The sequence below is a fragment of the Anomaloglossus baeobatrachus genome, chromosome 5 (assembly GCF_048569485.1).
Source record: "Anomaloglossus baeobatrachus isolate aAnoBae1 chromosome 5, aAnoBae1.hap1, whole genome shotgun sequence".
NCBI lineage: Eukaryota > Metazoa > Chordata > Amphibia > Anura > Aromobatidae > Anomaloglossus > Anomaloglossus baeobatrachus.
In genome coordinates this window covers 531005625-531024114 of record NC_134357.1, presented here as the reverse complement: position 1 = coordinate 531024114, position 18490 = coordinate 531005625, and the positions used below count along the sequence as shown (strand labels likewise).

The following is an 18490-nucleotide window of genomic DNA, read 5'->3' as shown; positions in this document are numbered from 1 at the left end:
AAACTGCCCTCATCCACAATCAGTTTTGTATTCAGTACTGATAGAGACATGTGAATATATCATACTCAATCAGTTAAAATCAAATGGGAGGAATTCCACATTTCCCATATCCGGTTAAATTTCTCCGGACACCCTCTGTTTTGATATACAGTCCGCTCATACTCTATATGCTACTTTGCCCCGGGAGCTGTTGTGGGCCAGAAGACTTGAAATCCTTCGCCCGGTGTATTCTACTGGCAGGCCGTGAAGTGCCCACCAGCCTAGGGCTCCGCACCCCGAGATGTGCGCCAGTGCTGAGGGAGCTAATAGCTGTCCCCTCAGCGACCGTGTTCTCCTGCGTCTCACTTGGTTCCCTGTCGTGTCTCGACTCTCTCTGTAGTGTGTGTGTGTGGCTCCTACTCCCCTGATCAGTCACCCCGCCCACTCGAGCCCTAATGGGTGGGAGGCCCCAGACGATATGGTGAGAAAATGACCCTACCCTAACCCCGTCCCGGAGAGAGAGAGCAACTGGCATATGTGTGGTGGTGGATGTTTTGAACCGGCACCGACCTCCTCCTTACTCCTTACCCGAGGTGAATACTGCACCTCTGGTGAGATGCAGTACCCTGTGACGACTGAAGCCTCAGGGGCACCACAGCTGGACTGAGCTATAAGCTACTGAAGACACCTCAGGGACACTTGCTTAAGACACTCACATTGTTCCTTGTCCTGCTTTGTCTTGCGCCAGGACCCGTCTTTCTCTGTCACTCGTTCCTTCCGTCAGTGCACTGAGCCGACTCCACTACACCACACTGTGTCACAGTCACCTCCTTCTCAGTTGTTCCCTGTTTTCCTCGGTCACACTATTCTTTGTAATGGTCTCTCTCTTTTCATGACACTCATATCATGCAGCTCTGCTGTTCCTCACACCTATGGTCTGTTACTGTCACAGGCTGGGCCCTAAATGACGTTCCCACAGAAACCGTTTCTCTCCCTCAGCAGTAGCTCCTTCCATATAGGCTAATGCTAACTTTCTGTTGCCGGGCAGATTTAACCTTTCACCTGCAGCCCTATAACACTTATAATACCTTATTAAGCATCCTACATTATATACTACATAACATTACACCTTATACCAATACACATTCACCTCTACATAGTAACATTCTCAACTCTGCTACATCTTATACATTACAATACCTTACACTATACATTCCTACATAACATCACTTTATATCTAATCACATACATATATATTTCAGAACACATTTGGTGTCTTCAGGTCTAGGAACTCAACCATCATCTAACAATGCGACCTTGATGAACTGTAGCATTGTCATCCATGAAGATGAAATTAGGCCTGTGTTGTTCATGCAGAGACACAATTGGATTAATAATGTTGTTTAAGTAGTAGGGGCTGTCACTGTACCATTCACACAGTGTAGGGCCATTTTGTATTGACTAGACACACCAGCCCACACTAAAACCACCACTACCATATCCAAAGGCTCGTCTGGTGACAACAACGGCTGATGCATAGCGTACTACTTGACATCTTCCAAATCGTTGGCGGCCATTATATCTGCTCAGCATGATCGACTTATCAGTGAACAGCACTGAGGCCCATCAGTCCCTTGTCCAGTAAGAAGATGACGCCTCTGCATAGTGGTATGGTCCAGTACCCTTGCAGGTTGTCTAGCATGCAGACCACGGTGATGTAAACGGTATTGAATGGTCTGACATGATAATTTGGTGCTCCTCACTTGCCTTAACCTGTTCACGACACATGACGTACTGGCTACATCATGGATCGTGTCAGGGGTTTCACTGCCGGCAGCTGCAGTGAGCCGGCAGTGAGTCCCGCACATGTCAGCTGATTTGTACAGCTGACATGTGTGCCTCCCGAGCACGAGTGGATCCACGATCCTCCTGCACCTGTTAACCCCTTGCATCGCGCTGTTAAAATGTGACAGTTCGATGTACATGCCCAGCACACTAAGCGCTTTGCAGCTGTGATCTACAGAAATGAACAAGCGATCAGACTGCTGATCATTATAGCTCCCTAGGGGAACTAGTAAAATGTAAAAAAAAAGTTAAAGTTTAAAAAAAATAAATAAAATCACCCCCCCATTGAAAATTAAAGGGTTAAAAAATATGAAATATACACACATTTGGTATTGCCGTGTTCAGAAATGCCCGATCTATCAAGATATAAAATCAATTAATCTGATTGGTAAACGGCGTAGTGGCAAAAAAATTCCAAACGCCAAAATTAAGTTTTTTGGTTGCCACAAATTTTGTGCAAATGCAATAACTGGCGATCAAAATGTAGCATCTGCGCAACAATGGTACCGTTAAAAACGTCAGCTCGAGGGGCAAAAAAAAATCCGTCACTTAGCCATAGACCACGAAAAATGAGAACGTAAGAGTTTTGGAAAATGGCGCAAAAAGTGTGCACTTTTTTTTGGACAAACTTGTGAATTATTTTTAACCCCTTATATAAAAGTAAACCTATACATGTTTGGTATCTACGAACCCACAAATCAGTTTTACCATATATTAAACACTGTGAATCAAATATCCCCAAAACAATTGTGCAATCACAATTTTTTTTTTACAATTTTTCCGCACTTGGAATTTTTTTGCTGTTTTCCAGTACACTATATAGTAAAACTCATGGTTTCATTTAAAAGTACAACCCATCCCACAAAAAACAGGCCCTCATATGCAAGATTGACGGAAAAATAAAAAAGTTACAGCTCTTGGGATAATGGGAGCAAAAAAACAAAAATAAAACGGAACAACACAAAATCGCCCAGGGGAGAAGGGGTTAAATGTAACTGGAGTTGTGTGGCATTCATCATTTGATTTTGAAGGGCATTGTTCACAAGCAGACATTGGTGTGGGATGTCGCCAAAGGACGTCCACTTTTATGCCTTTCTGTGATTCTTCCAGTCTCTCTGTATCTTTGTTGCAACCTGCTGATGACACTCTTAAGCCTGCTTTACAAGTTGCAATTTCGCATACGATATGCAACGCCCTCATCGTATGTGCGGCACGTTCAATTTGTTGAAGGTGCCGCACAAACGATTAACCCCCGTCACACGTACTTCCCTTCCATACGACCTCGCTGTGGGCGGCGAACGTCCACTTCCTGGAGTGGGAGGGATGTTCGGTGTCACAGCGACATCACGCGGCAGCCGGCCAATAGAAGCGGAGGGGCGGAGCTGAGCGGGACGTAAACATCCCGCCCACCTCCTTCCTTCCGCATTGCTGGGCGGGAGCCGCAGGACGTAGGTAAGATCTGTTCATCGTTCCCAGGGTGTCACACACTGCAATGTGTGCTACCTCGGGTACGATGAACAATCTGACGTTCAATCCTAGAGAAAGGAACGATGTGCGTGCGATGAACGTTTTACCGTTCAATCGCAACCGCACGTACCTGTCACACACTGCAATGTACCTTGCGATACCGGATGTGAGTCACTTACGACGGGACCCCGCCGACACATTGTAAGATACATTGCGTGTAAAGCAGGCTTTACACTCGAAGCTCAGTGGTCACTTCGATCTGAGAACATCCTAATGAAGCTTTGCAATGTACTGTTGATCAGTTGTTATATGTGAACAATATGATGAGGAGAACTATTTAAATATTAATTCTAATTGAACCCCAAAATGTATTGGGTGATTAATGGGTCAAATGCCTCTTGTGAACATTGCCATTATACTCATTGATAGAGAACAGCAAGTTCTGCAAAAAGTACTGAAACATTGAACAGTTGGACATGTGCATTCAAAAGATTAGAGAAGGTCACATTAAGTTCCACTGAAAAGGTTAGACTGCATTTTAGGATCATCATGAAATTTCACCCGAAAACCATATATCCCTAAATTTATGTGAGCTGTGTTTAATACTGGTGGGTAAAACAGGACTGAGCACAAGACCTTCACAGCCATCTACACATCATAGGGAGATTTCATGGCACCTTCTCTCCATCTACCTGATGATCCTGAGGAACATTGGGATCTTCGTGTTCACAGTCCTGTGGAAGAAGAGGACGGGGACATCTCTCTGGTGTTGTCCTCTTACTGGATAGAACTGGAGGAAACATATACAGGGGCTGAATTCATTCTTTACATACAGATAATTATAGGTCGTGTGTATTTAGTCCTGTCTATTACCTGGTGATGTGAGGGGCTGGGGATCCTCCATCATGAAGTCTTTGTACAGATCTTTGTGTCCTTCTAAATACTCCCACTCCTCCATGGAGAAATAGACGGTGACATCTTGACGCCTTATAGGAACCTGACATATACAATGATACCGTCACCCCCGATCCCTTCATAGCATTACTGTATAATGTCCCAGCATTCCCAGCAGTGTCACCTCTCCAGTCAGCAGCTCAATCATCTTGTAGGTGAGTTCTAGGATCTTCTGGTCATTGATGTCCTCATGTATCGGGGGGTGAGGTGGAGGCTCCGTGATTGGGCTCAGGGGTCTTCCCCATCCCTCAGACACAGGGGCCTGACAGCGCTCACTAGAGGTCTTCTTCACTACTGTGTAATCCTGGTTATGGAGAGACACATTAATAAATCTCACTACAGACATTTCCAGAGTCCTCACCTCTCCAGTTCTGTCCATCTGTTATTCCCATAGATAAGAGTGATGTAATGTGACGTCATCAGAATCTCTCACCTCTCCAGTAAGCCGGAAGAGGATCTCTAGGGTGAGGTGTAATATACTCTCCGCCATCTTGTCCCTCTCTTTATCCATTCTTGATGGGTCAATCAGGAAAATTCTCTTATATAGACAATCTCCACTGAGAGGATCCGATAATGTAGGGACCTGAATAGGAAGATGATATGTAAAATTATAAACAATTCCATGTAATAAAACAGTTACCAGAGATAATGGGGGAAACATGTGAGGTGATATAACATGTATATGTTGTATTCTTAGATAGCATACACTTAAACTTGATTTGCTGACAGTCAGCTTGTCCCATTTACTCGCTATTGTTGGTCACTGCTTTGGCCACTGAAGGAATCACGTTTGTTAGGACTAACCAGAAAATACAGAGACTGATGGGGACCCAAGCAGTGGTGGCCCAGGAATTGTGGGAGCTCATTAATGTGTTACAATTTATTATTTTACAGTATTGTTTTTCTTCTTTACATCTAATAATAAATCCTATATATTTTAGGCCACATACACAACAATTTAATCATTATAATGTGTCCAAATAGTATAAACAGATTGGTACTTATTGTCACCCATAGAAAACACGTATACTTACCAATATAGTTAGATGTAGGTGGTAAGGCTCAGAAAATTAAATATAAAATGTAAGAAATAGTTATTAAAAAAAAAATAACATACCCTGAGGAAGGGATACAAAACACGAATGTCGGTGATGGGATACCTGGACCTGCCTTGAACCTACAATTTATTTCTAACTGCATGTAAAAGGTAAAGACACCACATGTATGTTTACTACGTGTGGCAACACTAGATTGTTTGTTCCCGCTGAGGAAGAAACTGTTCATTTGTGTGTAGATCAGAAGAGTTAGCACGCTGACCAATGTAGTTAGATGTAAGTAGTAAGATCTCACAAGGTCTCATTTGAGAGGAGTCTCACACAGGACAACACAGGAGGCTGGGGCTGCACTCACTGCCCTGCAGTGTCTATTGCCCTTCCTTGAACAGGACATAATTATGGCACAGCGCTGCAGTTACTTAATACAATTTCTTGCATCACCATCCTCTGAAAATCTCCTGGATCCATGTTGATAAATGCTGCAGTAGAGGTGAGTGCAGCACCACAGTTTGCTCCTCTCTATTGCCAAATCTTCTAAATGCAAAGCAAGACGTCACCAAGGTGCAGAGATGGAATCAGTAACACCAGCACCGGCCCCTGGTCAACACCCTCAAACGAATGATCAGAGGCCGGAGTTGATGTCACTCAATGCTTTTATCTCTGCCCCCTAACCATGTCTTCTTTCACTTTTAGAAAATGCAGCACAGATAGAAGCAGAGAGCTGGTGCTGCACTCACTTCTCCCAGAGTCTAACACCAGGAATCCAAGACAACTTTAGTGGGTGGCATTGCAAGAAACTGTAGCAAGCAACTGCAGCGTTGCTCCAGGATGAAATACTAATACAGAAGGGGTGATAGACACTGCAGGAAGTGAGTGCAGCCCCAGCCTCCTGTGGCATCCTCTGTGATGCGCCTCTCAAACTAAACATCACAGGAAATACAGTAAAAAAAAAAAAAAACACAACGAAGGATAAACTATATAGGGAATTTTATAATAAAGCTAATAACAATAGGTGCTAAAATGTAAAGATAGATATTTAGAAAGGACATTTTAGGTTCTGGACAACGTTTATGTACATTACATAAACAATCCCAGAAAAAAGCAAGGGGTTAAAGTGTTACAAAATAAAATTGGCACAAACATTGCTTGCAAAATACAGTGTAAAAAGCACGAAACATATGGGCCCCGATTAAGACCAGCGATGTTCATGCCGTTCTTCATAAACAGTCCTGTTGGATTCAGGGATTACTGATGCTTACACATGTAACTTACTATACATCTTACTTTAGTAGCAGACTGGAGTAAGGTAACCGGCTTAAGGAAGGAACAGTTAGTCATAAATTAGGTAAACTGTGGCTTCATGGCCCCGATCAGCCCTCATTTTACTACATCTTCACACATTTTGGAAGAGTTGAATGATACTGGTGTGAAAGTTCCCAAACTCCCTGTTGTGCTAAAATTGTTGGGCTACACACATGGTACTCGATTAGTCAAGAGCAGATGTTCATGCCAGTTGTGATGAACGGTCGTGCTGGAGTAAGAAGCTACTAATTTATTAAGCAGTGCATATGCCTTGCCACAAATCTTACTCCAGTCATTGACTGGAGTAAGATGTCCAGTATAAAGAACGCCACAGCTCATCATGCATTAGACAAGCTGTGGCATTATTCCAAACCCGTGGAGCACTCATTCTACCATAGCCCCACCCATTTTAGGCTTGGTCGAAACTGGTGAGCAACCTCCAAAACTCCAGTATGTGCAAAAATGTTGACACTTTTCAAATGATATGCGTAATTTCGGGCATGATTGTTTTGATGATTTGGGTCGATAGTGTTTATTTTTTAAAAAATGTTAAATATGTGTGTAAAAAAAATTAACTCTTGAACACCATAACGTTCAAGTATGTTGCATTTATGTTGCAGGGCCAGCACAGAGAGGCAGCCAGCAGGCCGCCCGCACAGAGAGGCAGCCAGCAGGCCGCCCGCACAGAGAGGTAGCCAGCAGGCCGCCCGCAGAGAGAGGAAGCCAGCAGGCCGCCCGCACAGAGAGGTGGCCAGCCGGCTTCCGGCACAGAGAGGGGGCCAGCGGGCCGCCCGCACAGAGAGGCGGCCAGCAGGCCGCCCGCACAGACAGCTCCCACGTGCCAATTCTCCACCTCCCTGTAAGCTACATTCAGATTTTAAGATGCACGTCTCATTTCAGGGCTGTGGAGTCGGTAAGCCAAACCTGCGACTCCGACGCCTCAATATCCCTTGCATCGACTCCGACTCTGACTCCACGACTGCCACATATATTGCTTATATTTAAGTGAAAAATGTATTGTAGTACAATATGAACATCAGACATTTAATCATTTTTATGATACAATAATCAAGATATTTAGACAGAACATAAAATATATTTATTGGAATACAACTTTAGAACACAAAAAACTGTAATAAAAATTGTAAATATGTAATACACCATGTAATATAGATTACATACACACATTTATATATATATATATATATATATATATATATATATATATATATATATATATATATATATATATATATATATATATATATATATATATATATATATATATATATAAACACTATGTAATAAACTATATGAGTGGCAGAAAACAGTTTTCAACAAAAACTTACTAAATAACATTTGTGCAGTCTATCAATTTGTTGTAAGAAATAGAATTGCCTCCATCAGACCCTCCTTAGATGACCCCAAATCTGACCTAATAATTTTAAGGCTAGAGAACAACCTCTCTACACTAACTTGGGCTGGAGGCAAAGCCGTAACCACATGGGCAACATCTCTAACAATTTCCGGGTATGAAGAACTTGCCTCGTGCACAGTCAGTTTTGATGAATGGTTGAATTTTTCTATTTCTTTGAGAGCAAGTGAAAAATTCTGCTGAAATCTGGTCAATCTGCTGCTATAGGAAACAGAGTGAAATCTTTTTCCTTGCGGCAACTCTTTGCCTGCTACAGGTCATCCAAATACTTGTCAAAGTTAAACTCCTCATCTTATGAGGATGAAGATATGGCAGCAGTAGCAGTGTCAGGACCCAAGTCCTCTTACGCCTGGCAGTCCGGTAGGCCACTCATCCTAACTGCTACCTCAGTCAGAGCTTCTTTTCCTTTAGTAAGCTGTTTATCATCAAGCAGTATACGATGACTTGGGTTCACATAAACAGCTGCCAGAAGAATATTTTTTTTTCCAATAGCTGTGTTTCTCTCCATTTCATTGAAGCAGCAATGCCATCTGCGATTAACCCTCCTCTTTGGAACAGGCAAAAGAGCAAGTTCTTCCACTCCCTTAGGACTCTGTCACACGTTCCTTTCTCCGGTACGTGTATGGACAGTTTTCTCACGTACCGGAGACACGGGCACACGTTGACATATGTTTTCCTATAGTTTCGGGCACACGAAAGTATTTTTGCCCGGAACGTGTGTCCGTTCCGTACTTACGTGTGCCCGTGTGCTCCATACACCGACATGTCCGTTTTTCTCCAGCATCACGGGTGTCACACGGAACGCAAACGTGTCACACGTAACACACATGGACCACACGGATGTGTTCCGTGTGACACGCACCGGAGAAAAGACATGTGTCTGTTAAAAAAACCCCAAACCTTTACTCACCTTCTCCAGCCCTCCTGTCTCTGCCGCTGCGGTCACTTGCTGCCGACCGCCGCTCATTATGCTCATTTAATATTCACTTCACTGCGGCCGGAAGCAGCAGCAGCAGAGAGTCGGCAGGATCGGAGACCGAAGATCAGCACCACGGACAGCGACGCCAGGGACAGGTGAGCAGAAAGTTCCTGTTCTCCATGTGTTATCACGGATAACACACGGAGAACACACTTGTGCCATACACACAGTACACCGAGGACAATCCGCATCTTTGACACGTCCGTGAAACATGTGCGTGATTTTCACGGGCGTGTGACAGAGGCCTTATGAAAATGCCAGGAGTTAAATCCTCAGCTTGTAATTATTTAGTCACGGTAAATGGGTGATTAAGCAATTCCTTCAATTCAGGCAACCTGTGTCCATTGACCTTCATTTCGAGTTAGGCTGGGTTCACACATAGCGACAGCGACGTCGCTGTTACGTCACCATTTTCTGTGACGTAACAGCGACCTTGTAAGTTGCTGTTATGATCGCTGCTTAGTTGTCAAACACAGCAATGCAGCAGCGATCATAACGTCGCTACATGTGCAGAGAGCAGGGAGCCGCGCACACTGCTTAGCGCTGGCTCCCTGCTCTCCTAGCTACAGTACACATCGGGTTAATTACCAGATGTGTACTGCAGCTACATGTGCAGAGAGCAGGGAGCCGGCACTGGCAGCGTGAGAGCGGCGGAGGCTGGTAACGAAAGTAAATATCAGGTAACCACCTTGGTTACCCGATGTTTACCCTGGTTACAGCTTACCACAGCTGTCAGATGCCGGCTCCTGCTCCCTGCTCGCTTCATTTCGTCGCTCTCTCGCTGTCACACACAGCGATCTGTGCGTCACAGCGGGAGAGCAACAATAAAATAACGAACCAGGGCTGTGTGTAACGAGCAGCGATCTCACAGCAGGGGCCAGATCGCTGCTCAGTGTCACACACAGCGAGATCGCTAATGAGGTCACTGCTGCGTCACAAAAACCATGACTCAGCAGCGATCTCGCTGTGTGTGAAGCACCCCTTACCTGAGGGTTCGCCATATCTATAAGAAACGGTTTTAGCACTGTGGCCTTCCATCTCAAACATACTGAATCCTAAATTTTCTTTTAGCTGTTGTTCATTACTCTCATTCATCAGTTTAATTGTACTTATGTTTGAAGCATTGTCCATTACAATAGCAAGAACCTGTTCTTTTTTGAGTTTGTAATCTTGCAGAACTTTCTCCACTAAGGCCTGGAGAAACTGGCTGGTGTGATGAGCTTTAGTATCTTTTACTACCAGTGTCTTGGTAACAAATTCTTTGTTGTCACAAACATATCAATATCACTTTATGATATTTTTTAGGAGTCGGAGTCGGTTCATTTTATACCGACTCTGACAAAATGAACACCGACTCCGACTCCACAGCTTTGCCTCATTTTCCTCCCAAATTTTTGGGAGGAAAAGTACGTCTTATAATCCGAAAAATATGGTATAAATAGCTAAGATGTGTATGGAGTGGAGCACGTGGATTATTAAAAAGACAAAACAGAACTTATTAATTGTAGTTTTATGATGAACAGTCACAAGAATTAATTTGTGAGAGCTTCTAGGGGAGAACACCGCCAGAAATATGGACAGATCTACAATACTTGTTGCTACTTCAGAGAATGATTTTCCTGAGATAACATGTTATACAGGGTCTTACCAGTCCCCCCCACTTCTCCCTCTGATTCAATTCTAATCCAGTTTTAGGCCTTATTTACACAATCAGTCACAAGTTCCCCCATATGGCCAACATCTTACAGAACAGATTTCAAGCATTCTATACACCCCACACATGGATATGATATATCTGTAATTCAGGAAGATAGTGTGTTCCTGTGAGTTGCCAGCCACCAAAACGTTTACGATTTTACCTAGAGATGCGAATACTTTCTATGATCATAGATATACTCGAGGATTGAAAGTCGGATTGTATAGGTATGCATTGTAGGAATACAGCTCACTAGGTGGTGTTTGGGGAAGACACAGGAATTGACTTTAAACAAACATCAAGGCTGCTTTATGTAAACTCCATAGAGCTAGCCAATACACCAGTAAATAATGGGCCTTTCTTTGCATGGAAACAGGATACACAGTCTGAACAAAGGCAATACAATGTTAATTCAGCACACAAGTCCAAACATGGAGCTTTCGGGCACGAGGACTTCCTACTTCCATATATAAGATATATATCCTATATCACTCATTTACTGAACCACTGTGCATATCTTTTGGTTCATGGTGTATTTCATATATGGATTGTATTCTATTGTAGGATACCTTGGGGGTAGTCTTGCTTTATTATATGCGAACCCCTGTCATCTTTATCACGGTTTGTCAGTTTTTAAGTGTTCTTAACATGTTTTTTGCTACTAATAAAATTGTGAATTGCTTTTGGATATTTGGTGATCTCCTTTGTTACACACCTTCTTATCTCCTATTTCATTAGCCCCACACACGTCTATGCCTCCAGTAACGTCTGTGCCCCAGTGTCTCTTGTGATGTATATGGTCCAAAATCTCCTTTGATGTATGCGTCCCTCCTGTGCTGTATATGCCCTCAGTTCCTCCTGTGCTGCATATACCCCCAGCCCCTCTTTTGCTTTATATGTCCCCAGCTCCTCCTGTGCTGTATATACCTCCAGCTCCTCCCATGCTGTATATGCCCCAAACCTCTCCTGTGAGGTGTATGTCACAGCCCCTCCTGTGAGGTACATGCCCCAGCCCTGTGATTATATATGTATATTATATATATATATATTCCCAGCCCCTGCTATCATGTAAGGGCCCCCAGCATCTCCTATGTGATGTATGTACCGCAGTCCCCAGTGTCTGCTGTGTGATGTATATACAGCGGTCCAGAGTATCCTATGTGATATATATGATTTACCTATCTTTTTATCACAAAGAGTTGACTGTGCTCCAGCCAGAGACAAATGTGGAAAAGCAGTTGTGAGAAGTGACACGCCCGCCCCAGGGCCGGGGGACTCAGAACCTGGCCGTACTAGTCCAGGGATGTCAGCCGTGGCGTGGTCCGGTTTCGTGACCTTGGTGGTGTCTTCTGGAGTAAATAATAAAGGGGGTTTTAAATGAAAGAGAATAAAAGAAAAAGAGGTTTTGTCGACTACGTCACTTGCAGTGTGCTGCCAGGTTATTTGGGGTCGCCGCTGCAGGTTTCTGCTGGGGCTGATGGAGTGATGCAGCCTGGATGGTTAGCACCCTCCGCAAGCAAGGACAGGCCCCAGCAGTGGATGATGGAGATTGATTGTAGTGCACGCCGTAATGGAAGCAGTCCACACTAATATTGTAGTTTAACTTGCCTTTCTTTACTTTGCTGTGGTGGTACCTGAACCCGAGGGTGCCGGTCCCAGGTGTATCCGCTTCCCTTGTTCTCCATGCCAGCTGTGACCTGGGTTAGCTGTCCTCCATGCATACTTGTTGATGGGCTCCCGTGGCCTGGAGTTACTTGGGAACCCCTCTGTTTCTCTCTTGGTCCTATTGCAGACAGCCTTGACTATTTAAGGGGTTCAGTCCCCAGTCCCCTCTTTGCTGCCTGTGCTTCAGACTTTTTGGGTTGGCAATGGACCCTGGAGATCTTCTCGCCCGGCAGAGTTAACAGCTGACCATAAAGTGTCCCACTGTCCTAGGGTCTGCACCCCGCCTTGTGCTGAGTCCCGTGAGCTTTGGTTCCGAACTTCCACAGGCCCTCCGTGGTTCCTGGAGTCTGCTGCTTTTACAGGTAACCCACGGTGCCTGGAGTCCCGTTCTGTGCTCCACAGTTCTCACTCCTTTTACAGCACTACGTTCTCACTGCAGGTCTTTCCAGTACTTTCCACTTTCTACTACCTCAGACTACTACTCCTCTCCTTCACTTCCTTCTCCTCAGACTTTCCGACAGACTCTCCTGACAGAGACGCTTCCTTCTTCACCTCATTCTGACTGACTTTCTACAGACTGCGCACCACTTCCTCCCACCTTTTTCAATTGACCACTGGCCCCTCCCCCTCGTTGGGTCTCTCCCTACAGGCCAGGTGGTACTATCCAATCAGGGCCCTCACCTTTTACCTGTTACTAGGCAGTCTCCCAGTTTAGTGTTAGGGCGATGTTTGTGGCCTGAAGGTGCTGGTGTGTTTGCTCTGGCACGGATATTCTGGGGTTTGGATTTCCACGGGTTACATTTGTGGCACCTGGTACCTTTAGGGATGCTACAGAAGCAGCATGATCAATATCATCTAACATCACAGCCACACCAAAGAGAAACAGCTCCAACCACCAGAGTAGGAGGAGGTAATCAATAGCTTGACCAAATACAGTACAGCTGGATAATTTTCAAGTTGATAATTTTGTGCGGCCTTCGAAGCTTGGTAGAAATTTCCAAATAGCCCAGGCAGAAAAAAAGGTTCCCTGCTCCTGGTGTACAGGCTCCAGTACCTGAAGGAGGCAGAGAACAGAACAAGTCTTAGGCTATGTGTCCACGGTAGAATGTACCTGCGGATTTTTCTGCATGAAAATCCGCGACTTTCGCGGCAAATCCGCACCCGCGGATTTACCGCGGATTTTGATGCGGATTTTTTTTTTCCCCATTCTATACCCAAAATCCGCACCAAAATCCGCAAGAATAATTGACATGCTGCAGATTTTTCCGGATCAAAATCCGCGGCAAATCCGCCGCGGAAAAATCCGCAGCATGGACACAGCATTTCCAAAATGCCATTGAAATGGCTTGGAAGTGCCGCTACTGCAGATTTTCGGGAAATCCGCGGCAAATCCGCGGCAAAATCCGCGGTAAATCCGCAGCGTGGGCACATAGCCTTATAACCCACTGACCCCATAGAAATGGCAATGTCCAGCGTTTCTCACATGTGGAAGACCTGGTCCCTGGTGCTCATCTGCCATCAAGTGAGGTCACCTCGTCACTTCCTCTCAGGGGAGGATATTTGCATTTTATGTCTTTTTGTTGGTCCCCCCCCCCTTCAAAGAAAGACAAATCCCAGAGGACAATACAACCATCCCACACAGGAATCTCCTCCAGTGGCCACTAATAGTTACAATTAGATTACATTTTACATGAAATTATGTACAGAGCAGAGCTGTGTGTGTAGGATGTGTGTGGAGCCGTGTGTCTAGGATGAAAAAACTGACCTGCACCTCCGAAAAGAAAAAAGCAAGTGTGACCAGGAGCCAGCTGCCGTGACTGCATAATATACAAAGAGAAGAATCCGCCACCTCTGTAAGGCTGCTTTCACACTTGCATTGTTTTGCATCCATCACAATCAGTTGTGTGACTGATGAAAAGGATGCGTTGCAGATAGTGGCACAACTGATGTGACTGTCATGGTTCACCTCCCCGTCCACATGGCTAGGGGGCGGGGCCTTCTCTCGGGCCTCACTTCCGGACCCTGGATGCCTTAAAAGCTGACATTTCCAGTGAACCAGCGCCGGCTATAAGCTTAGCACTGCTTTGCCTGTGATTGCTGGTCCTGTGAGTGATATCCTGATTCTGTCTGTTCCTGTGCGCTTGTCTGTGTTCCGTCCCCTGGTCGCCCCTCCTGTCCTCTGTCCCCTCTCCTATTCCCCCACTCGGTTGCTTCCTCCGGTACTGACCTTGGCCTGACTTTGACTCCGCTTCTCCTCGTTCCTCCGGTCCTGCTTCTGCCTGTACGGTGTTTGACCCAGCCTGCTTGACTATTCCTTGCATGCTCTGCTTCTCAGCTGTGCTTTGAGGTAGTGTATGAGAACACTGTGTATTCCCTTCCTGGTTCTCATTGCTCTGTGTGGTGTCTTCTGCTGCAGAGCTCTGGCTCCCCCTGATGGCAGCATTACACTGATGCTGCAAAACAACTATCTTTTTTTTCGGGTTTTTTTTTTACTGTTTTACGGGCAGACAGTTTTTCTAAGCGATCAGCTGATCACCCGGCGGACACCTTTTGTGACAGCTGATCGTTCAGAAAAGCCGGCCGCCCGGCGATCAGCTGATCGTTTCTGCTGTTGGAACTGAATTTATAGTCCATCGTGGTTTTTTACTGTGCGCATGCTCACAGTAAAAAACTGATCTGCCACACACAAAAAAGTTAGTGTGCATTCCTACCGCCTGACGGTCAGTCAGTAAACAACTGATCCATCACGTGGCAGATACAACGCAGGGCCACAATCCGTAGCTAATAGAAGTCTACGGGGAAAAAACGGATTCCTGCAAAATTTTTCCTCAAGGCAACAGATTGTAACTGATGCAAAACAACACAAGTGTGAAAGCAGCCTAAAAGCCAAAATATATGTGAGCACTGAGCACATGAAAGGTGATCCACATTAGGTTATAGGGTCCCATCAGGAAAGCAGCGTCTGGCCGGTCACAGCCATTATCAGCGTGTCCATACAGCAGTAATGCCGATCACATCCCTCCAGGCCTATGAACTCCTCGGTGGGTGGGGCCAACCACTTGGCTCCGCCCCACCTGGTTTGGACATCAGACCCTGGAGGGAGGCAACAAGGATTTTGTGTTTGGCTAATGGTACTGTCTAGTGGGGGTGGGGGTGTGTGTGTGTTACCTGTGATGACCTGGCTAGTCCAGGGCGCCACACAGTAATGCCGATCACATCCCATATATACAGCGTCTCCATACAGCGGTAATGCCGATCACATCTCATATATACAGTGTCTCCATACAGCAGTAATGCGGATCACATCCCATATATACAGCGTCTCCATACAGCAGTAATGCCGATCACATCCCATATATACAGCGTCTCCATACAGCGGTAATGCCGATCATATCCCATATATACAGCGTCTCCATACAGCGGTAATGCCGATCGCATCTCATATATACAGCGTCTCCATACAGCGGTAATGCCGATCACATCCAATATATACAGAGTCTCCATACAGCGGTAATGCCGATCACATCCCATATATACAGTGTCTCCATGCAGCGGTAATGCCGACCACATCCCATATATACAGCGGTAATGCCGATCACATCCCATATATACAGTGGTAATGCCGATCACATCCCATATATACAGTGTCTCCATACAGCGGTAATGCCGATCACATCCCATATATACAGCGTCTCCATACAGCGGTAATGCCGATCACATCCCATATATACAGCGTCTCCATACAGCGGTAATGCCGATCACATCCCATATATACAGCATCTCCATACAGCAGTAATGCCGATCACATCTCATATATACAGAGTCTCCATACAGCGGTAATGCCGATCACATCCCATATATACAGCGTCTCCATACAGCAGTAATGCCGATCACATCCCATATATACAGCGTCTCCATACAGCGGTAATGCCGATCACATCCCATATATACAGCGTCTCCATACAGCGGTAATGCCGATCACATCCCATATATACAGCGTCTCCATACAGCGGTAATGCCGATCACATCCCATATATACAGCGTCTCCATACAGCGGTAATGCCGATCACATCCCATATATACAGCGTCTCCATACAGCAGTAATGCCGATCACATCCCATATATACAGCGTCTCCATACAGCAGTAATGCCGATCACATCCCATATATACAGCGTCTCCATACAGCGGTAATGCCGATCACATCCCATATATACAGCGTCTCTATACAGCGGTAATGCCGATCACATCCCATATATACAGCGTCTCCATACAGCAGTAATGCCGATCACATCCCATATATACAGCGTCTCCATACAGCGGTAATGCCGATCACATCCCATATATACAGCGTCTCTATACAGCGGTAATGCCGATCACATCCCATATATACAGCGTCTCCATACAGCAGTAATGCCGATCACATCCCATATATACAGCGTCTCCATACAGCGGTAATGCCGATCACATCCCATATATACAGCGTCTCCATACAGCGGTAATGCCGATCACATCCCATATATACAGCGTCTCCATACAGCGGTAATGCCGATCACATCCCATATATACAGCGTCTCCATACAGCAGTAATGCCGATCACATCCCATATATACAGCGTCTCCATACAGCAGTAATGCCGATCACATCCCATATATACAGCGTCTCCATACAGCGGTAATGCCGATCACATCCCATATATACAGCGTCTCCATACAGCGGTAATGCCGGTCACATCCCATATATACAGCGTCTCCATACAGCGGTAATGCCGATCACATCCCATATATACAGTGTCTCCATACAGCGGTAATGCCGATCACATCTCATATATACAGCGTCTCCATACAGCGGTAATGCCGATCACATCCCATATATACAGCGTCTCCGTACAGCGGTAATGCCGGTCACATCCCATATATACAGCGTCTCCATACAGCGGTAATGCCGATCACATCCCATATATACAGTGTCTCCATACAGCGGTAATGCCGGTCACATCCCATATATACAGCGTCTCCATACAGCGGTAATGCCGATCACATCCCATATATACAGCGTCTCCATACAGCGGTAATGCCGGTCACATCCCATATATACAGCGTCTCCATACAGCGGTAATGCCGATCACATCCCATATATACAGCGTCTCCATACAGCGGTAATGCCGATCACATCCCATATATACAGCGTCTCCATACAGCGGTAATGCCGATCACATCCCATATATACAGCGTCTCCATACAGCAGTAATGCCGATCACATCCCATATATACAGCGTCTCCATACAGCGGTAATGCCGATCACATCCCATATATACAGCGTCTCCATACAGCGGTAATGCCGATCACATCCCATATATACAGCGTCTCCATACAGCAGTAATGCCGATCACATCCCATATATACAGCGTCTCCATACAGCGGTAATGCCGATCACATCCCATATATACAGCGTCTCCATACAGCGGTAATGCCGATCACATCCCATATATACAGAGTCTCCATACAGCGGTAATGCCGATCACATCCCATATATACAGCGTCTCCATACAGCGGTAATGCCGATCACATCCCATATATACAGCGTCTCCATACAGCGGTAATGCCGATCACATCCCATATATACAGCGTCTCCTCATCTCACAGAGGCGGCGGATTCTTATGTTTCTACACGATTCAGAGGAAAACGCACAAAACCTTCTGATTCCAGGAAATTACCAACAAAAACCACCAAAATAGTCTCAGAGCTGAAGGGGTTAATGTCCCCCTGCGCCCAATTATGGGGAATCTTCACATACCTCCTACTGCAGGGATGAGCCTAGAATGTATGGGCTCCTTCCAGGTTAGTGGGCGCAACCAGCTTGGTTGGTGGGCGTGGCAATGTTTCCTCCACTATAATGCAGGCTCCGCCCCCTGCACCCTCTGTTCTGGAGCTTTTACCCCCAGAGCCCGCTTCTATTATAAATAACTCCATGCCCACGTGGACTGAGAAAAATAATGTTTATTTGTCTGGAAAACATTGGGCTGCATTTTGAACACGCCCCTATCACGTGACAAATTACTTCATACCTGGAAGGAGCCCGTACATTCTAGCATCAACACTAGATATATGGCTG

At 45.4% G+C, this 18490-nt stretch overlaps 1 protein-coding gene across 1 annotated transcript in view; it reads right to left on the bottom strand.

The window, feature by feature from the left end:
* LOC142312915 (uncharacterized) overlaps positions 1 to 18257 on the bottom strand; it is a 145955-nt gene extending 127698 nt beyond the window's left edge. Inside the window, 5 exon segments of the mRNA XM_075351903.1 lie at positions 3984 to 4081; positions 4165 to 4288; positions 4370 to 4549; positions 4679 to 4828; positions 18173 to 18257. Of these exon segments, the coding sequence (XP_075208018.1) occupies positions 3984 to 4081; positions 4165 to 4288; positions 4370 to 4549; positions 4679 to 4756 (480 nt within the window). The 5' untranslated portion in view covers positions 4757 to 4828; positions 18173 to 18257.
* Between the last annotated feature and the right edge of the window lie 233 nt (positions 18258 to 18490).